Here is a 25722-nt window from a genome sequence, read left to right on the forward strand (position 1 = left end):
AGTGTTCACATCGACTTTCACATTCAATTCAAAAATTAACATTCAACATTTCACATCTCCTGAGAATTTATTCCGCGAATCGAAATTCGTCTGCGACGATTACGCCTACCAAGATGGCGCTGGGTGGCGACAGATTCTCACCACACATAATCTTTCCGGTGGTACACACCTCGTTGTGGTTGAGGTGCACGCATCGGGTCTGACGAGCGGATAACAAGTACTCGGAAAGGCTGCTTTCTCATTGGTCAGGTATTTATTGACGGAAATATTTTGCTTTTTCTAATGTAACTTGAGGTACCAGGAATGTGGGAATCCGCCATTTTTATATTACATGTTTTTTGTTGTTGGTTTTTGGACGGAGGAGAATGTGAATGAATGAAATAAGAATTATCGCTTTTCAATTAGAGGAGGCTATTAATAGGTCAATCGAACCGACACATCAAGTATTCTCGTGTAGAGGTTGGATTAAATTAATTAAAAGCCGTTATAAGAACGAGGAAGAACAATGGTGTGAGGAGGTGTGAGGAGGTGTGAGGGTTCAGGTTAGTTTAAATCTTCCCCTCCACCAATGCTTGTCAAGGTTGGGTTTGGAAGTCTGGATAGAGGAGGTGTGATGGTTCAGGTTAGTTTAAATCTTCCCCTCCACCAATGCTTGTCAAGGTTGGGTTTGGAAGTCTGGATAGAGGAGGTGTGAAGGTTCAGGTTCGTTTAAATTTTCCCCTCCACCAATGCTTGTCAAGGTTGGGTTTGGAAGTTTGGATAGAGGAGGTGTGAAGGTTCAGGTTAGTTTAAATCTTCCCCTCCACCAATGCTTGTCAAGGTTGGGTTTGGAAGTTTGGATAGAGGAGGTGTGAAGGTTCAGGTTAGTTTAAATCTTCCCCTCCACCAATGCTTGTCAAGGTTGGGTTTGGAAGTTTGGATAGAGGAGGTGTGAGGGTTCAGGTTAGTTTAAATCTTCCCCTCCACCAATGCTTGTCAAGGTTGGGTTTGGAAGTCTGGATAGAGGAGGTGTGAAGGTTCAGGTTAGTTTAAATCTTCCCCTCCACCAATGCTTGTCAAGGTTGGGTTTGGAAGTTTGGATAGAGGAGGTGTGAGGGTTCAGGTTAGTTTAAATCTTCCCCTCCACCAATGCTTGTCAAGGTTGGGTTTGGAAGTCTGGATAGAGGAGGTGTGAAGGTTCAGGTTAGTTTAAATCTTCCCCTCCACCAATGCTTGTCAAGGTTGGGTTTGGAAGTTTGGATAGAGGAGGTGTGAAGGTTCAGGTTAGTTTAAATCTTCCCCTCCACCAATGCTTGTCAAGGTTGGGTTTGGAAGTCTGGATAGAGGAGGTGTGAGGGTTCAGGTTAGTTTAAATCTTCCCCTCCACCAATGCTTGTCAAGGTTGGGTTTGGAAGTCTGGATAGAGGAGGTGTGAGGGTTCAGCTTAGTTTAAATCTTCCCCTCCACCAATGCTTGTCAAGGTTGGGTTTGGAAGTTTGGATAGAGGAGATGTGAAGGTTCAGGTTAGTTTTAATCTTCCCCTCCACCAATGCTTGTCAAGGTTGGGTTTGGAAGTCTGGATAGAGGAGGTGTGAAGGTTCAGGTTAGTTAAAATCTTCCCCTCCACCAATGCTTGTCAAGGTTGGGTTTGGAAGTCTGGATAGAGGAGGTGTGAAGGTTCAGGTTAGTTTAAATCTTCCCCTCCACCAATGCTTGTCAAGGTTGGGTTTGGAAGTCTGGATAGAGGAGGTCTGAGGGTTCAGGTTAGTTTAAATCTTCCCCTCCACCAATGCTTGTCAAGGTTGGGTTTGGAAGTCTGGATAGATGAGGTGTGAGGGTTCAGGTTAGTTAAAATCTTCCCCTCCACCAATGCTTGTCAAGGTTGGGTTTGGAAGTCTGGATAGAGGAGGTGTGAGGGTTCAGGTTAGTTTAAATCTTCCCCTCCACCAATGCTTGTCAAGGTTGGGTTTGGAAGTCTGGATAGAGGAGGTGTGAAGGTTCAGGTTAGTTTAAATCTTCCCCTCCACCAATGCTTGTCAAGGTTGGGTTTGGAAGTTTGGATAGAGGAGGTGTGAGGGTTCAGGTTAGTTTAAATCTTCCCCTCCACCAATGCTTGTCAAGGTTGGGTTTGGAAGTCTGGATAGAGGAGGTGTGAAGGTTCAGGTTAGTTTAAATCTTCCCCTCCACCAATGCTTGTCAAGGTTGGGTTTGGAAGTTTGGATAGAGGAGGTGTGAAGGTTCAGGTTAGTTTAAATCTTCCCCTCCACCAATGCTTGTCAAGGTTGGGTTTGGAAGTCTGGATAGAGGAGGTGTGAGGGTTCAGGTTAGTTTAAATCTTCCCCTCCACCAATGCTTGTCAAGGTTGGGTTTGGAAGTCTGGATAGAGGAGGTGTGAGGGTTCAGGTTAGTTTAAATCTTCCCCTCCACCAATGCTTGTCAAGGTTGGGTTTGGAAGTTTGGATAGAGGAGCTGTGAAGGTTCAGGTTAGTTTAAATCTTCCCCTCCACCAATGCTTGTCAAGGTTGGGTTTGGAAGTCTGGATAGAGGAGGTGTGAAGGTTCAGGTTAGTTTAAATCTTCCCCTCCACCAATGCTTGTCAAGGTTGGGTTTGGAAGTCTGGATAGAGGAGGTGTGAAGGTTCAGGTTAGTTTAAATCTTCCCCTCCACCAATGCTTGTCAAGGTTGGGTTTGGAAGTCTGGATAGAGGAGGTGTGAGGGTTCAGGTTAGTTTAAATCTTCCCCTCCACCAATGCTTGTCAAGGTTGGGTTTGGAAGTCTGGATAGATGAGGTGTGAGGGTTCAGGTTAGTTAAAATCTTCCCCTCCACCAATGATTGTCAAGGTTGGGTTTGGAAGTCTGGATAGAGGAGGTGTGAAGGTTCAGGTTAGTTTGAATCTTCCCCTCCACCAATGCTTGTCAAGGTTGGGTTTGGAAGTCTGGATAGAGGAGGTGTGAGGGTTCAGGTTAGTTTAAATCTTCCCCTCCACCAATGCTTGTCAAGGTTGGGTTTGGAAGTCTGGATAGAGGAGGTGTGAGGGTTCAGGTTAGTTAAAATCTTCCCCTCCACCAATGATTGTCAAGGTTGGGTTTGGAAGTCTGGATAGAGGAGGTGTGAAGGTTCAGGTTAGTTTAAATCTTCCCCTCCACCAATGCTTGTCAAGGTTGGGTTTGGAAGTCTGGATAGAGGAGGTGTGAGGGTTCAGGTTAGTTTAAATCTTCCCCTCCACCAATGCTTGTCAAGGTTGGGTTTGGAAGTCTGGATAGAGGAGGTGTGAAGGTTCAGGTTGGTTTAAATCTTCCCCTCCACCAATGCTTGTCAAGGTTGGGTTTGAAAGTTTGGATAGAGGAGGTGTGAGGGTTCAGGTTAGTTTAAATCTTCCCCTCCACCAATGCCTGTCAAGGTTGGGTTTGAAAGTCTGGATAGAGGAGGTGTGAGGGTTCAGGTTGGTTTAAATCTTCCCCTCCACCAATGCTTGTCAAGGTTGGGTTTGAAAGTTTGGATAGAGGAGGTGTGAGGGTTCAGGTTAGTTTAAATCTTCCCCTCCACCAATGCCTGTCAAGGTTGGGTTTGAAAGTCTGGATAGAGGAGGTGTGAGGGTTCAGGTTAGTTTAAATCTTCCCCTCCACCAATGCCTGTCAAGGTTGGGTTTGAAAGTCTGGATAGAGGAGGTGTGAGGGTTCAGGTTGGTTTAAATCTTCCCCTCCACCAATGCTTGTCAAGGTTGGGTTTGAAAGTCTGGATAGAGGAGGTGTGAGGGTTCAGGTTGGTTTTAATCTCCCCCCCCCCCACCAATGCTTGTCAAGGTTAGGTTTGAAAGTCTGGTTAGAGGAGGTGTGAGGGTCAGGTTCGTTTAAATATTCCCCTCCACCAATGCTTGTCAAGGTTGGGTTTGAAAGTCTGGATAGAGAAGGTGTGAGGGTTCAGGTTAGTTTAAAATCTTCCCCTCCACCAATGCCTGTCAAGGTTGGGTTTGGAAGTCTGGATAGAGGAGGTGTGAGGGTTCAGGTTAGTTTAAATCTACCCCTCCACCAATGCTTGTCAATGATTTTCCTCATCGAGCAGTTTCGTCCATTCATTTGCAATGCTGAGGAGGTGAGTAGCACAGGATTTGCCAGGTGTGAATCCGTGCTGAGAGGTAGTCAACACGTTGTTGACTTCCATGTACTCCTGGACGACATCACAGCATCCCGCACAAAACTTTCCAGGATTTCCCTTTCAACTGATATGAGGTTAATAGTGTTGCGAATCTGGAAGCTGACGACACTCAACATTCAGGTCCTTATCGAACAGTTATATTGGTAAGTACGTGTTTCTCATTCGGGTCCCATCCCTCGTCTAATGGGAATTAAATGTTCATGCACTGCGGAGTTATTTTGACAGTCAGGGTTTTCTTTTCCATTTTTCTATCAACAACAACAATTTTTTAACGACGACACCTGCCTTCGCTTCCTTCCACCATCCTCCACTGGCAACACTGCACGCGTGTGTGCCAGCACGTACGGGGGTGGAGTTCACGAGGACTCGACGTCTCTCTCGCCAAATCCGGGCTTGTTTGAGGGCGGTCCGCCGTGACGGCTGCCACGCCCCCCCCCCCTGTCCAAGTTGCGGACTTGGCGTCCCTTTCGGCCAATCACGGGGGCGACAAGCGAATCGCACGACGCAACCGTCCAATCAGGAGGCGAGTGGCCAGAAAAGAAGCCCCTCCTGCCAGAGGAGAAGGAGTGGTTGTCTGGACCAGCATCCGGGAGAGATGGTGTGCTCGTGGCAGGAGCGTTCGCGAGAGAGTGATTGGGGCGTTCTGTCTGGTGCGGAGAACGTCAAGGTCGCGTCGCCTGGTCGTCCCGTCTGGCCTGCCAGCGTTCGTTCTGGTTCACCTTCGCGCTGGCTGGCGTCCATCCTTGCACTGTGTTGTGGGTTCGAGTCCCGCTGAACCAGATCCAGGACGTCGAAAACCGCACGAGGCGGAGAGGTGCAAGACTCCCCTTCGGCTCGCCTTCCCTCCCGAGCTGAATGGCCGAATAAAGGACGCGGCCGTCACTTATTTTGGGTATTTGTGTGTACGTGTGTGTCTGTGGGCCCGTCTTCAAGTAGAATTGTTTAAGTGCCTTGTACATACTTGCATTTCTTTGAGTCGTGATAACTCTGCCCTTACGTGCTTCCCTCGTTCCCCCGATTATTGTGAATAAATACCCCTATTGTTGAATGTTTCAGCTCGTCCTTGTCCTTTCCTTCATTGGTTTAGTACGGTGCGTGTTGGGGGATTAAAAAGGCCGTTGCTGCCGTAGTTGTGCATTTGGACTGATGGGACCTCGGTAACCATCCGCTCGGGTTATCGCACGGGTCGAGCACGGCAACGGCTCGTCCCGTTCGAGCTCCGTCGAGGGCGTGAATTCCTCGGAAGCTCGCCACGTGGGCCTCTAAGTATTTTGAAGTTTGGCAAATAACCCTGTCCCACGCGGTTGAATTATTGACTATTCACGGTCCTGTAAGGGACCCGTTCCTTCAGAGTTATCGGAAAAGTACGATCTCGATTCTGGGTGTTCGGTGGAGCCGACTCTACTGCTCCATCTTGCGGTCGTGCTCGCCACCGATACCTGGCCCACAACAATAGGTCTGCAGCTCAGCATTCTGTTTGCTACTTTTCTCATGGATTGGTGTTATGTTGGCTTTCTTCCATACTGCTGGTAACATGTCTTCCTCAAGTGATTAATTGAAGATGAGCAAATACAACCTGTCACTTCGCTGACTGGAATATTATGGGTGGGCAAAGGGGGGGGGGTGGCGAGGAGTAGGAAGGAGTTTAGAGTTTAGAGGAGAGAAGAGTGAGGGGAGGGAGGGGGAATGAGGAGAGAGGGAGATTGAGGTGGGGTGGGGGAGCAAGGAAGGAGGGATGGGGAGTGAGGAAGAAGGGGGGAGCGAGGAGGGGTACTGAAAGGGAAGGTAGCCTGAGGGGAGGGGAGGGCAAGGGAAGGGTCCGTCCGGAGATAACCACCATCCGGATGATGGATATATTTCAGGGGAGGGGGAGAAAAAGTGGGGGGGAGAGAGGGGTGAAGGAGTGAGGAGGTAGGGAGACTGAGGAGGGGTTGTGGAGCGAGTAAACAGGGGCGAGCGAGGAAGGGTGGGGGAGCGAGGAGGGGCAAAAAAGCAGTAAACAATGCATAAATAAATGTATAACAGATAAAAACATTAAAATGAATTACTTTTTAATAAGTGTTGTCATGATCGAGGTTGGATACAGTACATATTGCTTGCGGCAGGCTTATTCAGGTGTGGCAGGCTGTCCAATTGAGGTTGAAGGTTCTGAAGATGAAATGGAGGCTGATTCGCTTGGGATTTTTTTGAATAACGTCATCATGGAGACTTGAGTAGCTGACTTCATTTTCTGTTCGTCGACCTCCTTGTCACATTTCAGGACATTCTTCATCTCCCTATGCACTTTGGAACTTCTCACGCAGTTGGGATCATGCTCATCACAAACCGCTCGCTCAGAATGTCAGAAAGCCTGGTGTTGGCTTCGTAATTAGGGTGGATGGCTTGGGATCTTAAGGTCCTGAGTTTGAGCTATGCTTTCCGCTGAATTAACACTAGGTGGGGTTGACTCAGTCAGTCATCCTTTCGAGGTCAGTGAAATGAGTACCAGTATACTGGTATAGGGGCACAGCATCAGTGGCATAGCCGTGCCCCAACAAAATGACAGCTACCTGGCAGCCAAGCTGCCATACGCAAGAAGGAGAATGTTGGAGCACGAACAACTCGCTCAGAATGACGGAGCAGGAACGATTCATTCAGAATGACGGAGCAGGAACGATTCATTCAGAATGACGGAGCAGGAACGATTCATTCAGAATGATGGAGCAGGAACGACTCACTCAGAATGGCAGAGTAGGAATGACTCGCTTAGAATTACAGAGCAGGAATGACTCGCTCAGAATGACGGAGCACAAACGACTCGCTCGGAACGACGGAGCATGAACGACTCGCTCGGAACGACGGAGCACGAACGACTCGCTGGGAACGACGGAGCATGAACTACTCGCTCGGAATGAGGGAGCACGAACTACTCTCTTGGAATGACGGAGCACGAGCCACTTGCTCGGAATGACGGAGCACGAACAACTCACTCGGAATGACGGAGCACGAATGACTCACTCACAATGACGGAGCACGAGCGACTCACTCGGAATGACGGAGCACAAACGTCTCGTTCGGAACGACGGAGCACGAACCACTCGCTCGGAATGACAGAGCACGGACGTCTCCCTCGGAATGACGGAGCACGAACCACTCGCTCGGAATGACGGAGCACGAACTACTCGCTCGGAATGAGGGAGCACGAACTACTCGCTCGGAATGAGGGAGCACGAACTACTCGCTCGGAATGAGGGAGCACGAACTACTCTCTCAGAATGACGGAGCATGAACCACTCGCTCGGAATGACGGAGCACAAACGTCTCCCTCGGAATGACGGAGCATGAACCACTCGCTCGGAATGACGGAGCACGAACGACTCGCTCGGAATGATGGAGCACGAACTACTCGCTCGGAATGACGGAGCACGAGCCACTCGCTCAGAATGACGGAGCACGAGCCATTCGCTCAGAATGACTGAGCACGAACGACTCGCTCGGAATGATGGAGCACGAACGACTCGCTCGGAATGACGGAGCACGAACGACTCTCTCAGAATGACGGAGCACGAACCACTAGCTCGGAATGACGTGGCATGGCAAAAACGTCTGCAGTGAATGAACAATTTGCTCAGAATGATGGAGTGCAGCTGTTGTTCCATCCATCCACTGGGACTATACTCTGTGCAGAGCATTCAGTTGGTGCTGCCTCAGCAGTCTCCTTGGCTATTGGGCACAATCCTGGACGGGTCGCCACTCCGACACAGTATACCAGCAAGTGGGCAGTCATTTTGCCGACCTTGGAAGGATGACAGGCAGAGTCAACCCCACCTGGTATTAATTGAACAGCCGAGTGGGATTTGAACTCAGGATCCTCGGATCCCAAGCCCAACACTCAAATGACTAAGCCAACACGTCGTTGTCGTCGTCGTCGTCGTCGTCGTCGTCCCTCTCCTTCTTCGTGATGGAGATGTTTTTCCCTCTTGCTCTGCGTCGTTCTTCGCAGTACAAACTTGTTTGTGAAGTGTTTCATTAAAATGATCCCATGCTTGCTTACAGCTTGTATCATCAAGTTCTTCCTCCAAATCAATATCAACAAGTTCGGTACTCAAACCATCGTGAAAGTTGAAGCGGCTTATGTTGACTTCGGTGTGGGGATGGTCACTCAGTGGGTTGAGTAAGATCTCAATGCAGCAGTGATCACCAAATCCAAGGGGGTCAGTCATCGGTGTAGTTGACAAATGAGATAATATTCTCAGAACTGGTTATTTTAACCGCTATATTCTTAAGCGCTGTATGCACGCCATGACGGAGATGTTTGCATTAGAGTTTTTAGCGTGTTTATTTTTTTTTTTTTGATTCCTTCAACTTGGTCAGTACTGCGTATGCTTTAGCACTCGTTTATTGTTATTTTTTTGATACCGAATATATATATATATATAATGTTCTGTTATTTATAACCGCCGCCGTACGTTCTGTAAATTCGGAAAAACAAAAAGGAAAATACTTGTGATGTGAGTGACGTCACTTCCGCCGGATGAGCGATTTACCTCATGGATGTTTTTTTATTATTATAAACATTCCAATTTTTACTTGTTTAAACAACATCGTGAGTGTATTGTTTAAAAGGAAGGCAAAAGTGACTCGATGTTTCTTGATTAATTCATTCTTGGAGGAGGTGGTTTGCAGTTAAAAAAAAAAATAATAATAAATCACGACCGTCTCAAGAGAGGAAAGGCAACGATTGGTGTCTTCTTGTCGTTCGTGAGTGCTTCAGTGAGCGAATGAGTGAGTGTGTACAGATTGTATGTGTGTATGATCGTACATAAAAAAAACAAGTATTGTATCGATTTATAACGTCGTTTTATCGATGAACTTGTAAACAGAAGGAGAGAGTTCGACGGCATCGACCTCCTCACTGACTGTACGAACACACATGACGTTTTAGATCTTCGCCGGTTGTGGACCCACGGTTTGGAGAGGTTCCCGGTTGAAAGGGTCGAGACGTTGATGGGGAACGGGGCCGTGCTGATGATCCACACGGTTGGAGTCTCATTGGGTTGTTCTACAAACTAATATGGAATAGGCAAATCCAAGAAGCGAACGTAGAATTCTTCTTACATTCGCTTCTGACTTTACCTGTAACTTGTTGACAACTGTATACGCAATTTCCGGTTACTTCGGCCTGGAGTCGGGATCAGCGATCAAATAACGGAAATCACGATTAAAATTTATTTTTTGATGATGCGGGAGATATCTTTATTAAAATCAGTGGAGGAAATACACACCATGTCTGATATTATTTGGGTCTTTCATGTGTCCGACGATGGCTTTATCACCCGGCATGCATCATTCCGCATGACAAAAACCGGAAACAAAAAAAAATAAAAAAAAACCGGAAACAAAAAAAAAACAAAAAAAACCGGAAACAAAACAAAAACGGAAGCAAAATGGTCATAGCCAACGACACGGATTCACAATTGGCAGGGTATTGTGTTGTTGTTGTTGTTTCCTATTCTCTCGTGTGCACGCGTTAAGTAATATTCACAAGATAGAAATAAAACGCAATCGTGTTTATACACCGCACAGCGTTTAAAAACAACCGGAAGCAAAAGGTCATAGCCGACGACACGGATTCCAAATAGCCAGGGGTATTGTGTTGTTGTTGTTGTTGTTGTTATTGTTATTGTTATTGTTATTGTTTCCTATTCTCTCACGTGCACGCGCTAAGTATGAAGCTCACTGCGTTCGCTAATAAGATCCCTACTCGGTGGGAACACAGCTGTTTCTCGGCTTGCCATGAACACGGAGTCGAGGAAAGGCCGAACTCTCAAACAATCGTTCTTTGTGACGTCGTTTAACTGTTCATATACTTTAGGAATACCTGTTGATGTTCAATAAACTATTATAAGGTGTGTGTGTGTGTGTGTGTGTGTGTGTGTGTGTGTGTATCCGTCCGTTATACGATTGGTTGTTGCAGGTATTTGATCATTTGTTTGTCATCCTCTCCTTGTGTTTCAGGTCCCTCAAACAGTGTCTGACATGCGGACATCGTTTGAATCGAAGCAACTCGGACTCGGACTCGTCCGTCCAGCCGTGTGAAGTGTTTCGTACATTTCTGAATTGTTCAGTTGTTTTTATTTCTGAGTAGTGCGTGCCAGCACGAGGGTAGCCGTGCGAGGCGTGTGGGTAATGGTTTGTACGACACGGAGCGTGGAATGCGTCGAGCCGGGTCACGGGCGTACCATTAGGTGAACCTTTTGTTTAATAGTGTTTGTATCCGTGTGTTTGAACATACGTGTACATGAGGTACGGTGTGCGCTAGTGCTTGGACATCCTGCGTCCCACAACCTTGCCATGGCGGATACCCTAAAGGCTGCATCAGCAGACATTGCCAGGGTAAGTGATTTTTATTTATTTATTTATTTATTTAGTGAAGCAGGTGACTGAACTAATCCACCGCTCCGTGGATAAAGCCGTCAATAAGTTGGATTTGTAACGTGTGACATCTGGACCGGCTGGCCGCCTCGGCCCGCTTGGTTCCATTTCAGGGTGTCCGAGATGCCGTCGCCGGGATGTGGGCCTTATTGCGATTGGATGGCCGGGTGGAGGAGGAACGGAGACGTTTGAAAGAGCGGCGCCAAAGAAGCTTGCCAGCCTCACGCAAACGAACCCCAGAGAGTCATGATGATGGGTGAACAGAATCGTACATTGAATGATGTTTTTTGTTTCATCCCTCTCTTTCTCTCTCTCTCTCTGTTGTCTCTCTCACTCTCTCTCTCTCTCTCTTTGTTTCCATTCCCCTTGTATTCCGTTCGCCATTCCTACCAGGAATGAACCAATGTTGGTGAAGCGGATTTTCCAGTGTTGTGCATGGAATGGAGGCGTTTTCCTGGTAAAACATTCAGACCTTGTCCCCCCCCCCCCCCAAATGCTGCTGAAGATGCCAAAACTCTTGAGTTGATCCAGTTGGGCCATACTTTGGCATCTCACCACGATGGTGCTGAGGGAGCACCCAAGATAAGATGAGCATTGGGTTCACCTCATGATTGAATATTTGCCATTCATAAAATTTTCATCGGGACAGTCCCCAAACCCACATGGCGTACTCAAAAACGAACACCTGGCCGTTTGCTCGAAGCCTTGAACGTGCATGCCATTCGCACCAGTGGGTGTTTGTTTCGCTGGCGAATGTGATCGCCGGTAATTCATCACCTGTGATTTGCAGCCATGAACCGCCTCCAACGTGTGATCGCTTTGACAAACGTTACAAGCTAAGGGAATTGTTGTTGTTGTTGTTGTTGATCTTTGAGGAGGGAATTACGAGCTGATTGCCTACCTCACGATATCTTGTTGCCTTCATTTAATTGTTCTTGATATTCCTCCTGCAGCTTTCGATTCAGGGTTTTTATGGAGTTTTTCTTCCTCTCCTCCAAGCCACAACCACCTTTTTATTTGACCACGTGCTGCAAGGTAGGATGAGTGCAGGTATTCCTTGTGCCCCTCTCTTCACCACCTTCCCCCACCCCCTGTTCACCCTTCACCAACTTTGCAAATGGCTGCTGTTCTGGAAAATGTTTGGAAGAAGCTTTTTGCCCACAAGTATAATATCCCGCATTCTAACAGTTTAAAGGGGGCTGGGGTAGCCGAGGGGTACACACACACTCCCCTCTGAGCTGTCTAGCCCGGGTTTGAATCTTGGCTCGGTTATAAACTGACATCCGAGTGTTATGCAGGCAGGGCGAGGCATCAAAGTGTGTAAATCGGACGGACATTAAGGCCAAAGTCCTGTTTGCCAGCACTGGTCTTGGGGATGTTGAAGATCCCACGATGCCTTTCGCGAAGAGGAAGGCGAGTTATCGCCGGCACTCTGAGCAAATTTAAATTTCTTTAAATTCTTTAACACAGTCGAACATCAGGTCTTTCTTGCTGGCCAGAATCTTTCCCTTTCACACACTTACAGGCATTTCTTCGGTTATTTCTTCAAACTAAGCACATAAGAGTGGGTCTCGGTGTCCGGCCGGCCGTCCATCCGTATGTACGTACGTCCAACATTTGACTGTGACATCTCACAAACTACCTGATTGATATGGAGCAAGTTTGGTTCAATGCATCAGGACAGCAAGGTCTCATGGGGTTGTGCTTCCCATCCACATGTGTCCCCTCTGAAGCTGGTGAAAGGGGGAGGGGGGGGGGTTCCCCAAATATTGGTATTTTATTCAAAAATGTTCTTCTCAGAAAACAACAGACAGATCCAGACAAACTCGCCATGAGGCATCGGGACCATGTTCTAACCTTAAGTTGTGCTCCCCATTACTGTACCACTTCAGGAAGGGGGGGGGGCATATAGGCCCTTTATCCTAATGCCTCATTTTCACTACGCCTGTTGGGGAAATAACTGTCAGTCCCCCACGGGGCTAAAAAAACAAAAAAAAAATTTTCAAACCAAAATAAACTGACTGTTTCCTTTACCTGAGCACAACGTTTGGAATAAAATGCCAAGATACCTGTACAGTTTATTTATCCCATGAATCGCCAGATTTTTGTCTGCTGTTGGAAATGGCTTTGAATCGCACGTATTGAATCAGGACACGTATCTGTTGGTAACATTACCTACCTGGTCAGTAATCAGGGCGGCTCTTGTATCTGGTAGACTTGTACATACATAAAGCCTCGTCATGTACAGAGCTGACCTGATCGTTCTCCCGTCCACCGCCATCACCGCTCCCAGGCAGTGATGAAGGCCTGCACGTGACCGTTTGGGTGTGGTTGGAGTTTTTCCTTTCCTCCATCTTCCGTGCCCTGTGGATCATGCCTTTGTTTCTGCTCAGCAAGATTGTCAACGCGATCTGGTTCCAGGTCTCTTGCCTCCCACTCACCACATCACTCAACAATGCATTTGTTCGCACAAATCGATTATTCTCTCCTTCGATTAATTTTTTGTAAAATGAAAACGACTCGTCATTTTATCCTTTACTAACTGGAGCTTGAAGCACAAGGATAAACCAATCGTACGTGAATGTTTATTCTCAGCTTCATCTGTACGGCGTTACATCCTCGCATGAAATCCCACACACCCTGTCAATTTGTCTGTTGTTTACCAATATCCTGTGAATCTGTGCAAAAGCACGTTGATGTCTCCTTATGTCCTCGTCTTCCATGAGATTTGCATCACTGTTAAAAAGCAACAATCAAACGGGCTCATTAGGTTGGCATTGCTGTCAAACCATCCTTCCAGGAAAGCTCTCCATTGTAAGGCCACGTGACCGCTCTACTCGGCCCACTGCGAGATAACGGCAATTCTGCTTTGCCCTTCCTCCAGGATATTGCCGACCTGGCGTTCCTGGGGTCCAGCAGATCTGTGCAGGCCTTCCCAAGCGTCGGCAAGTTTGTAGCAGACCTTCTGTTCAGCTTGCTCCTTCAGGCGCTCTTCTTGATACAGGTGTGTTCATCGTCCTGGCGTTATCTTGCATGTACAGGTTATGTAGTGCCCCGTTAAAGGTCAAATCCCAGCATCATGTTTCATTTTCGAAATTGTAAACTTGTTGGGATATTTACAAACCGAGTTGTCATTTAGCAAATTGAAGGAACCAAGTACGAGTACACCATTTTCCCTCATGTTTTTTAACTGCGAATCGGATCATTTTATGAAGTTTATCAACAGGAGTCTCACAGCTGATTAGGGTAGGAATTGGTAATTTGTTCATTGTGTTGGTGATAACTCGCCTACTCTTCTTCAAAAGACATCCTGGAATGTTTAACTTCAAACAGAACATCTGGCTTGGCATCCATTCGAGGGACGGTCGGTGCCTCGTGTTGCAATGCCTTGTTTGTGAAGCACCGATCCAAGTTTACAATCGATCGGGGTTCAAAATCTGACTATGCAGCTTAATGGGAAGTCCACCACCTCTGTGCGATTCCGTTCGGACTCTTCGAGATAATGCCGAGTTGATTCCAAGTAACCCGATGGTCATGTGACCTTCATTTGTTAAACCAAAACCAGGATTTGAAGTGTCTCCTCTGAAGGTAAATTGGACAAAATTTGAAGGAAGTAACGTTTGGTTTGGGGGACAGCCGAGCATACCCTCAAGTATTCTGAGCCATCAGCGTTGGCTTTCCAGTAGGAATCGTTGGTGAAACCTGATTGGTCATCTTGGTCAAGCTCAGTGCTTTCAAACAGTGCGTGGCTGCCATGATTGTTGAAGGTCGGCGAAGCTTAAAGGAAATGGTGGCTGGATCAATTGGTGGAGCCAGCTTTGTGAAGTTTCTTGGAACATTGAAACTTTAAACTTTGACTCAAAAACTTTCCTCCTGTAATGGTATCCCACGATGTAAAAACAATTGATGACAATAGTGGACTCGTGTTCAAGTGTCATTTCGTCCCTTAGCAAGCAGGGGTTTGACATCATGGAGCCGGTGCTGAATTGGTTGTCCTTCCGCAGGAACATTGTTGGCTGTCATTTCTTCTTTTACCTGTTTGAGGGGGGTGTGGATGGACACGTGGAAACGAATATGCTCAACTTTGTAATCACTGAAAATGTGGATTTCTTTTTCTCGGCTCTCCTAATTTGATGGTTGTGTAAAACTTGGTGACGTTATTGGTGATACTTGCACTTGTGTCATTTTAAACAAATGATGTACCGCTTGTAAATAGAATAAATCGTTCATGTGCTGATGGGCTGATGTGCTGTGTGTGCAGGGTATGAGTGTGAGCCTTTTGCCGATACCGGCAGTGGGACATGTTGTATCCCTGCTGCACATGTCTCTCCTGTACTCCCTCTACTGCTTCGAGTACAAATGGTTTAACATGGGTGAGTGTGGTGGGATGGAAGCCTGCTTATGTTTTGGGGTGAGGTTTGAATAGTTTGTGCAGCTCAGTTGGGATGCCTCGGCCTTGTATGCAATGTCTTGTTTTGTTTCCCTTTCTCTCAATGTGATGTGTGTGCGTGGTTGTTTCACTGCAGGTGTGGAGGTCCATCAAAGGTTGGCTTTCATCGAGTGCAACTGGCCTTACTTTTTGGGATTTGGGTTACCCCTTGCCATTCTCACTGCCCTTCCATCCTCGTTTCTCATCAGGTATGTGGTTTGCTCACTTCTGACTCATTCCAATCAATGCGCCTGCTTGTGATGAGGCTCACCTGGGCAGTGACCAATTTTAAGGCCCCAGAACAACCTTGCGGCGCATGTGAGATTATTGCGATCCACATGCAACCTTTATGAAACAAGAGGTGGTGGGGTGGGGAGAGGGGCAAGGAAACCGGGAAACACGAGTGACTTTTAAATAATTCCAATAACATTGAGATGTTACGGGACTTTAATGTTGAATTTACAAGTCTTGGAACGTTGGTAGGTGATGAACAAATAAACATTACTTAGGATTTGAACCTGAGAAGTGCTCAGATAGGAATGCCAGCCAGGTAATCGGCATGGGACAACTTGGTACGATGAAGACGTCCTACGACAGACAAGATGCCCTATCCCAGCTGGACAGTTTTCTGTCCTACTCAGAATAATGTCCAGACTACCATGTCTGCATCAGAACTTAGGTTTGCCAAGCTTTCTATGACCTGTACAGCTGCACCAAGTGGAGGCAGATTCAGACATTTCTTTGGAAGACATTGTCCTACTTTGTCTGCAGGAATATCAGTGAAAGAGATGACCGGCCTCGTGCAGCCCGACTGAACCATTGCACACCTGAAACAAGCCTGTTGTATTGTTGTGGGCCGGGTATCGGTGACGAGCACGACCGCTAGTTGGAGCATCAGAGTCGACTCCACCGAACACCCGGAATTCAGATCGTTACCCTCGGATAACTCCGAAGGTACAGGTCCATTACAGGACCGTGAATCGTCAATAATTCAGCCACGTGGGACAGGGTTATTTGCCAAACTTCAAAATACCTATAGACCCATGTGGCGAGCTACCGAGGAATCCACACCCTCGACGGAGCTCAAACGGGACGAGCCGTAACCGTGCGTAACCCGAGCGGATGGTTACTGAGGTCCCGTCGGTCCGAATGCACAACGACTGAAGCAACTGCCTTTTTTAATTCTCCCAACACGCATCGTGCTAAGCCAATGAAGGAAAGGACAGAAAAGAGCTGAAACATTCAACAATAGGAATATTTATTTCCAATAGTGTGGGAGGGGAACACATAAAGGGCAGAGTTAAACCGACTATAAAGGATGCAAATAATGTACAGCAAAAGCACTTAACCAGTTGCTACTTAAGGGCCCTGTCACACCTTGGCGTTTTAACCAGCAATGGCAACGTATAAAAATGTATGTAAAACGTTGGCGTACGCTGAAATTTTGATGTTTTTTATTAAGTTTTGGGCGTATTCATAACGTGTTGGTCGTATGCATAACATGTTAGTAACGGGCACAGAACGTTTCGTTGTGTTATTGATAACTTTTACCAACGAATGCTTAGCCTGTTGTCGGCATTCACAACCTATGCCCAACAATAGTTTAACTTACGCATAGCGCGCTAAACGTATCGTCGGCGAACTCGTGGCGTAGCCTGTTAAGAACCTACCGGACGCTGATTTAAATCATAACCACCTGAGAATTTGAAGTGTCAACATCACAGTCACACCTTGACGATTTTACCAGCGTATGCTGACCTATGAAAAATGTGTCTAAAACGCTAGGAGCATGTCAAATACGGTATAGGTAAGTTGTGTATACGTTAAGAGTAGGCTGGAAAACAATGAAGTACGCTGTCATATTACGTGGTACGTGTAATACGTCGTGAAATTTCAAGCATGCTGAAAATTTTACAACGTACTCGGCGTATGGCTAACACGTTCCGCATGCGTTGCCATATGTTCCTGGCACGCTCCGCGATCGTTTACACACGACGGACACACGTTACTTGTAGGTTACTCATAAGTCGAAACACGTCAAGGTAATATTTAACATACCCGCAACCTAATTTTCAACCAATGGGTAACGTCCTTTTAACCTATGAGTAATGTGCATTGAACCTATTTGTAACTTGCCTTGAACCAATGACTAGCGTGCTATGAACCTATGAGTAACGTGCGTTTAACCGATGTGTAGCATGCTTTGAACCTAAGTATAACGTGCTTCTAACCTTTGAGTAACATGCTATGAACCTATTTGTAATGTATCTAAAACGCACATTGTCATATGCAGACGAATTAGATTGACGTCTTCCCGACGACCACAGCACTTACTGAACGTGTTTCTAACTTACATCTACCGTGTAATGGCGTACTGGCAGCGTTAAGGGGAATTGGTATATACAAATGGGCTTCACAAGAGGAACCCATCATTGTTCTAGACTCCATGTTGAGTAGATGTCAATGCCAGTAGTATCAGTAGTAGTAGTAGTTGTAGTAGTAGCATTGGTAGTAGTAGTATGTCTATGTCAGTCGTAGTATGTGAGCGTGATGGGGAGGGTGTGGGTGATGATGGATCCTCTTATCGTCCACGAATAGGAGACTACTTTGCACCATTGTTCGATGTTCTTTTCGGCTATTTTTTTTTCTCATTCCCACGATGAAATATTTCTTTGTTTTACTTTTTAAAGTATTATAAACGACTTTGACAAATGCATAATGTACTAGTAATGAACACAGAACGCTTCGATAACTTATAGATAAGTTATACCAACGATTGTTTATCGTGTTTTAGTCGTCGACAATCTATGCCCAACGATAGTCTAGCGTATGCATAGCGTAATAATTCCCAAGCACGTTATTCATAGGTTATAAATAAGTCACAGGTACCCTAAACATTACTTTGTGTTTTGACGTATGAGGAACTTTCAAGTAGCGTGTTGCGAAGTGTGAACAACGTTCGTGTAGCGTGCTTATAAAACGTTACTCATAGGTTAGAAATAAGTTTCGGGTACGCGAATGTTACCTCTACGTGTTTCGACTTATGAGTAACATACAATTAACGTGTGTCAACGATCGCATAACGTGCCTACAACTTATGGCCAGCGTAGCGGATCGTGTGAGCCAAACGCCGAGTACGTCGTAAAATCTCAAGCATGTAAAAATTTTTTGGACAACCAAAAAGTACGTTTTAAACCAGCGTAATACGACCTATGGTAGTGTTTTTCAGCGTGCAACGAACTATTGGACGTTTGCCAGCGTTTTAGACAAATTTTTCATAAATCGGCATACGCTGGCTAAATCGTCAAGGTGTGACAGCCCCTTTAAGACGGGCCCACTCACAGACGCACACCCAAAAGAAATGGACCAAAATGGTCATTATTCGGCTCTCCAGCCGCGGAGGATAGTTTGGCTGGGAGTCAGGACGGCTGCCGACCTGGCCGCGAGCGCGCGGGCTGGATTTCCACCCTTCCCGGACCTCCGGTCGCCAGAAGACGGACCAGGGCAGCCAGACGCAGACCAGCGCCAGTGACGAGATGAGGCCAGACCAGCGTCGAGAGATGATCTGAGAACCAGACCAGTGCCAGCGAGATGGGACCAGACCACACGCTCGAGCTGGCGGGGCGCAATTATTTGTTCTCCTTTCTTTCGTCCCCTTCTCGGGCGCAGTCCGCTCATGCGTGGCCTGCTCTCATTGGGCGGACCGCATGTCGCGCCTCCGCCTTCTTGCAAAGGACCGCCCCGGCTCTGATCCGCTCGTCGCCCATTGGCCACAAAGTCCGCTGATTGGACCAGTGGGGGGGGGGGGCATGACGGCCGCCGTGGCCGACCGTCCCTCAAACAAGGAGAGGAATATGGTCCTGCGTGGGCTGCGCCTTTTAGTCGACCGTCGGCAACTTCGCTCGCTTCCCCCGGATTGGGCGAGAGAGACGTCAGGTCCTTGTGAACTCCGCCCACGTACGTGCTGACACGCACGTGTGCAATGGTGCCGGTGGAGGATGGTGGAAGGAAGCGAAGGCAGATGTCGTCGGTGTTGTTATAAAAATCCTAACTATCAAAATAACTCCGCAGCACAGGAACATCCAATTCCCACTAAACTCGGGACGGGACCCTAATTAGAAACACACACTTATCTAAATAACTAAGCTGCGGGGACGGCTGTCTGTCTGTGTGCACAAGGCTTCCAAATTCGTAACAGTATCACACACACTGAACTAATCTTAACAATAATAATACGCTTCTTCGTCTGTGTGTGTCTGTTTGTCCCTCGAACATTCCATTCCACACATTGGTTGGACAGTTTGCCTGACTCCACCCACAATTTCTATCCGACAGCCACCATGTTGGTGATTACTGCTATGCAAAGCCAAAGACATCTTGGAGCTGTCATTCACAATTGGGCACTCCGTATAAGTTTCCCCTTCATTATAAAACTACCAAAGTGACAGTTCAAAGGATTTTGAGCCGATAGTTGTTGAGGGCTTTGTGAAGATTGGCCACAGCAATCAAGGCAGCAGTCTGTTAACTTGGACTGCACAACTTCCAAATAACTGTGGAATTCTCTCAAGCAGAGCTTCAACCCCTGTCGATAGATATTTGTCCGAGGTCATTATTTACTTTTAACGATGTGTACACAGGAAACCCTCCAATATCGTGGGGGTGAGGTTCCTGGAAAATGCCGCGATTGTTGAAACCGCAATCGTGGAAACCAAGAGCCAATGGGACCGAGGGGGGTTTGTTTCCTGGACTTTGAGAAAATATCGAGGAAGATCGACGGTAGCCAGAATTAAACACGTTACAATTGAAGTAAATACGGTGTAAATTGAACAAAAACACACGACTTTTACTTTTTAATTTACTACAACACAGCGAGGTGGGCGAGGATAAACATATTACGGTACTCGTACTGTACTCTGCCGTCAATAGAAAACACAATATTTAGCTTGGGATGATGCTGTTAGAGGGTGGAGGGTGGAGTGGAGTGGAGGAAAGGGTGAGCATGGGAGGGGTAACTGGGGAAGGTGAGCCAGTGAACGGAAAAGCGGCATTAACTTTACGCAAAGTTGTCTGCAGCATTTTCACAACCCACAATGGAGAGGGGTAACACGATCCTTAAATCGCCTTACCTTGAACCACGATCTTCCCTGCTTGGGGACTAAGGTACAAGATGACATCGTCCTCGGTCTCACTGGTGTTAAAAACCCGTTCCGTTATAAATCTCTTTTCCTCAGTTTGTTTCATGAGCTGCACGTGAGAATGTATTTGCGAACGGGGTTCGAATCCAGGAGTTGGAAATTAAGTATTTTGGCAATAAGGTTTGAATAGAGTTGGAAAATGAATGTTTGGGAATGAGATTTGAATGAAAATGAAGGTCTACGAATGGGGAAGGTTCTACCGACAATCATTGCGCCCGCAATGCGGCCCGTACAGATGCCGCATTTTCTCACTTATCTCAGCTCAAAAACCATGACTGATCGAAATGAAATCCAGCAAAAACGGAATCGGAACAATTGGTTGCCCGCGATTGGTAGAAACCCACGATAGTGGAACCCGTGATGTTGGAGGGTTTCCTGTATATGCATCAGGAAGAAGATAATTGGTTTCGAGGTCATTTATTGCCTCGTATCTTTTCTGCATATTGTTACGTTTGAGGGGGGGGTATGCATTCAAAGGGTAATTAGGATGTTTAATTAGGTACGCCATGCTGTTCGAGTTTACCAGGATCTCGATGTAATAAGTAGCAATTCAGTGGTGATAAGTTGTCTAGTAAATGTTCATTTCTTCAAGGGGGGGAAATGATAATTGTCACGTAATTAGATAGGGACACGGGATAGGGTAAGTGTGTCTGCGTAAACCCCTTTTGGTATTCTCTGGAGACTGGCCGTGACGTCACAGGACAGTGCAGCGGATGGCTCCGCCCCGTGATCACGATTGGCAGAAGGCGACGGCGGTGGGCCAATAAACAGCTTGATTGGAAGTGACGAGGACAGGAGGATAAAAAGGTTTTGTTCGGGGTCGAAAAGGAAGAGGATGAAGATCTGGACAAAAAGATCGTGGTTTTTTTCTGGTGTGGAGGCTGTTGCGCGGAAAGCATCCTTGTTGTTGTGCTGATTCGATCGTGTTCTTCATCGTGTCTTGGAGCCTTGCTGAGCCTCGTGCCTCACCTTGGTTGGCTCTGGGGTTCTGCTGACTCGGAGTACGGGGTCGAACGGCGGGGGGACCTGCCTCCCTCTCCTGCTCGCAACTTGGCGCCAGAACTGGTTCCCTGGCGGCTGTGAGCGGATTTGGGCCAAGACCAGGAGGTCGACAGCACCACGGTTTCTCCTGCCCCCCTGACGAGAGCAAGGCCAGCTCGTCCGACGCCGATCCAGGGACAGTTGCGTCCACACCACGGTCCAGCCTGACCACCAGAAATAGCTACGGTGTGTGTGTGTGTGTGTGTGTGTGTGTGTGTGTGTGTGTGTGTGTGTGTGTGTGTGTGTGTGTGTGTGTGTGTGTGTGTGTGTGTGTGTGTGTGTGTGTGTGTGTGCTTGGCGCCTTTGAGGGTTTGAGATCTCTATATTCATTGGAATTGTCTGTGTTTTTCCCCACGGCCGATCCCACACCATCCCGTCGAATCGCCCCAGATCCCTCTTCTTGCCGAGTCTTGTTATTTCTGGTTAATAGTAAAAACGAATAAACATCATCAACTCAGTGAAAAGCGACTCGTGCCACCTTCCTTGTCCCGTTTGCGGTAGAGCGATTTGAACCGCCATGTTTGGGTTATAAATAAATAAACCGCCTCCATCGTTTCGGCTCATTCTACGTTGGCGGGACTGTTCAAGTCCCGTGGACGTCACATTGGTGTCAGGGTGTTGGATGTTCGAACCCCTCTAAATTATATTTGGTATCGGGAGAATATACCAAGATTAAAATCTCGCCACGAATTGGAATACAAAATTACGACAGAAAAGCGCGCGAGCGCGGGAAAATTTTGGCGGGATTTGTCAAATTTAAATTAATTGGCGGCAAACGGGACTTCTGCACCATGGCGGATGTGCAGATATTTGAGGAGGAAGGCCACGTGTCTGGCAGCGAGTCGGGGGAAGAAGGGAGAGACGGGGGTAGGGTTGGAACCTCCCCCATTCCGAGCGTGGACCGTGCTTCATCGCCCGTAACGGGGCCGGCAGCGCCGGAAACCGGTGCGATGACGATCCAGGCAATGTTGGAACGTTTAATAGGGGACATGACGGCACAAATGGAAAATCAATTCGTGACACAGAGGGCAGAAATGACGGCACAAATGGAAAATCAATTCGTGACACAGAGAGCAGAAATGACAGATCAATTGGGGGTAATAGGGGTACAGTTGGGTGCACGGATTGATTTAATGAGGGATAAATTGGGGGAAAAGATGGAGAAAATGAAAACTGAGATGCAGGAGTGTGTGGATGTTAAATTGGGAGAAATACAAAGTAAATTCGAGGATAGATTGGAGGAAACAAAGGTAGAAATTACATTGGAGGGGGAAAATATACGGAAAAAATTGGTAGATAAAATTGATGCAACGAACATTCGGGTTGATAAAGTAGATGAAAGCCTGGAACGTCATCGTGCCTGTGTGGATGCTCGTATGCAGCTGCAAGTTGAAGAGTGGGGAGAGCTGAGGAAGCAAGGGATGAATTTGGCAGAGGAGGTAAAAGGATTGGAGGCTCGTTTGGACGAACAAGATAAAATTATGAGCCAAGATGAAGTCTTGGATAAAGGCCTGGTAGAGCCGTCTTTTGTAAGTAGAGTGTCCGGGTTGGTTGAGGAGCAGCTACAAACTCGCGACGGAGCCTTGGAGGAGGTTGTGCGGGCCCAGAAGATCCTGCGGGAAGAGGTGAATCGGTCCATTCAACGTTTGGAACAGGAGGAAAAATTGACCCATGAGACCCTCACCACAAAACATCTTTGGCCACAGTGGGCTCCGAAATTGGATACGCAGCCACAAGGGTGTTTGATCCCTGGGCTGGATTCGAACAAGGGAGAAACTGAGAAGCGGGCCACCGTAAAAGTGATCCCCCTGGTAAATTTTGATGGGTCAGGGAGCGTTGAAGCTTTTCTGACGCAATTTGAGTGCATTTCCCGACTAAACGGGTGGAATGAGCGGGAACGTACAGGGAATTTGGTGGCAACGTTGCGGGGACCAGCCGCAGATGTGTTAAACGTGATCGCGGAGGGGATGTTGACCAGCTCCCACATTTGCGAGGCGTTGAGCCGTCGGTTTGGGTTCGCGGCAAACTGTGATCTGGTGCGGGCCCAGCTCCAGCACCGCAGATTAAAGCCGGGTGAGACAGTGCAGGAGCTGGCACAGGACATTTACCAATCAGTCAGGATCGCGTATCGGGACCTTACATTGGAGGCATGGGACAAACTGGCACTAGAGAAATTTTTAGCTGCTCTTCCGGACCCTGAGGTCCGAGCGCTAGTGGAGCTACAGGATCCACCCACCGTTCACCGAGCGGCCGAGTGCGTCGCCAGGCTGGCCTCGTGGAGTCGGCCGGGTCGGGTTCCAGAGAGGCCATCGGTGACGATCCGACAGGCGGAGATTCAGGATCAGGGAGGGGGGCTGGGAGAAATTGGCATTATCCAAATGTTTCAGGAAATTTGCCAGAAACTGTTAAGTTTGATAAGGGGTAATTCGGTAGTTGGTGTGCCAAAGCGGCGGGGTCCAGCCCAGCCAATAGAGCAATTCGATTATGGCCGAGGGGGTCCGGAACCGGAAGAGACATTACACCGATACCCACGGGGGCCTTTTAGGGGGAGTTGTTTCCGGTGCGGGCGAAGAGGACACATGCAACGATATTGCCGGTACCAGGCGATGGAGGGACCCTCCAATAGTTTTAGACTCGGAGAGGGTGAATCCTCCTGCTGAACCGCCAGGTCTATCCGAGATGCCCTTTCATAAGTCGGGTCCGGAGATCACTGTCGGGGGTCGGGGAGACTAGATTGGGCTGAGCATATACGGCCATGCTCGGCTGCTGAGATTGTGGCGAAGTTCCCTACTTTGGTGGAAAAAAAAATGAATTGTGGGAAAATTGGCATGGGTTTGTAAGTTCTGCTGGGTTTTAGAGTGACAATCGGGACAATGGGTAATTGGTAACAAAGCGGGCACGAGTGGCTGTCCAATGGCTGGTGCGTGGATCGGGTGAGGAGAAGTGCTGTGTGAGTTGCTTCAAGTTAAGAAGTGAAATGTATGGTGCACACATTGTTTTTTTATTGGGCATGGTGTGGTAACAGGGAAGGTCATGGTCGGTGAAGTGTTAGAAATGCAGGTGTCACATGTAAGGCCGATGGGGTGGGGGAGTCATGTGGGTTTTGTGGGTGGGGATGATGTGCTTGTCCACAGGGATTGCTGAAGTTCACGGTGAGCGTGAATTGCGACCCCCTTCAAGGAGATTCACCCCTGGTGGCTAATGGTGACAGTGTCTGGAGCCAACTGGGAGAGGGTCTGGTTGGGCGACCAAGGCGGGTAGGACCTTGGAGACCCAGGAAGGCCAGAGGAGCCAGTGAGACCCCTTCCAGTGTGTTGTACGGGATGAGAGCAAATGGCTACCAGGGGGGTGGGAATCAAAGGGAGCGGGGCAGAGAAACGTCTGGGTTGGACTAAAGCTTACCTGTGGGCATGGTTGCACCTGAGATGCCCCCATCATCTTGTGGTAACCCACCCCACGGCCACGACGGGATTCAGCCTGCATGATTAAAATGAGGACCATGACCTAGAAATGTGATGATGACCATGGTGTGAGTGTTGTGAAGATGTGTGAGTCCCACTCGATCCCGCACAACTTGACATGTGCAGCAAGGGCATGATGTCCGCATAATTTTGGGGCAAGCAAATTTGAAAATTGGCTCCCCAGGTAACGCTGGGTCTATTTGCATCCACTGGGGGAGGCGGTCAAGTGTAAATATCCTGTGAATAGTGTCGTTAAGGCTTGGAGTAGGAATGTAAAGTATAAGTGTTGTGTTTTTGTGGAACCTTTTGTTTCCCCTCCCCAGATCAATGGAAGAGTGCTGGGCAAGAGCGATGATCCAGAAGATGGAGTGCAACTTCGCTCAGTGCTCTCATGTGATAAAATAAAAATAAAAAAAACGAATGATTGTTTAGGCGAGGATAAGGCCATAAGGGGGTAGTACATTAAGCAGGATAAGTAAGTTAGCTGCGACTCGCTGCCCATTGCCCCTCCTACTTTATTTTGTTAGGTTAATTAGGTGTGAGTCAGTAAGTGTTAAGGCTGGTACAGTAGCGCCTGCGATATACCTTGCAGGAGCTGCGGTACCAGAGGAGGGGGCAGTGTTACGTTTGAGGGGGGGGGGTATGCATTCAAAGGGTAATTAGGATGTTTAATTAGGTATGCCATGCTGTTCGAGTTTACCAGGATCTCGATGTAATAAGTAGCAATTCAGTGGTGATAAGTTGTCTCGTAAATGTTCATTTCTTCAAGGGGGGGAAATGATAATTGTCACGTAATTAGATAGGGACACGGGTTGGGGTAAGTGTGTCTGCGTAAACCCCTTTTGGTATTCTCTGGAGACTGGCCGTGACGTCACAGGACAGTGCAGCGGATGGCTCTGCCCCGTGGTCACGATTGGCAGAAGGCGACGGCGGTGGGCCAATAAACGGCTCGATTGGAAGTGACGAGGACAGGAGGATAAAAAGGTTTTGTTCGGGGTCGAAAAGGAAGAGGAAGAACTGGACAAAAAGATCGTGTTTTTTTCTGGT

The 25722-nt window shown here is 47.7% G+C and overlaps 1 protein-coding gene across 4 annotated transcripts in view; it reads left to right on the top strand.

Moving 5' to 3' along the window:
• Positions 1 to 92: 92 nt before the first annotated feature.
• Positions 93 to 25722, top strand: part of EI24 (EI24 autophagy associated transmembrane protein) — a 36320-nt gene continuing 10690 nt past the window's right edge. The window contains exons 1-9 of one of the 4 annotated variants that reach the window (XM_085875912.1): positions 93 to 249; positions 10133 to 10510; positions 10663 to 10805; positions 10943 to 11006; positions 11503 to 11584; positions 12843 to 12970; positions 13434 to 13553; positions 14811 to 14922; positions 15076 to 15187. In XM_085875912.1, coding sequence (XP_085732038.1) covers positions 10469 to 10510; positions 10663 to 10805; positions 10943 to 11006; positions 11503 to 11584; positions 12843 to 12970; positions 13434 to 13553; positions 14811 to 14922; positions 15076 to 15187 — 803 coding nt within the window. In that variant the 5' untranslated portion in view covers positions 93 to 249; positions 10133 to 10468. Of the gene's footprint in view, positions 250 to 8625; positions 8900 to 10132; positions 10511 to 10662; positions 10806 to 10942; positions 11007 to 11502; positions 11585 to 12842; positions 12971 to 13433; positions 13554 to 14810; positions 14923 to 15075; positions 15188 to 25722 lie in introns of those variants that run through there. The other 3 variants (XM_085875914.1, XM_085875911.1, XM_085875913.1) reach the window with 3 other exon arrangements.

Source organism: Eptatretus burgeri, chromosome 3, assembly GCF_056783735.1.
Source record: "Eptatretus burgeri isolate ZD-2024b chromosome 3, Ebu_testis_v1, whole genome shotgun sequence".
NCBI classification, from domain to species: domain Eukaryota; kingdom Metazoa; phylum Chordata; class Myxini; order Myxiniformes; family Myxinidae; genus Eptatretus; species Eptatretus burgeri.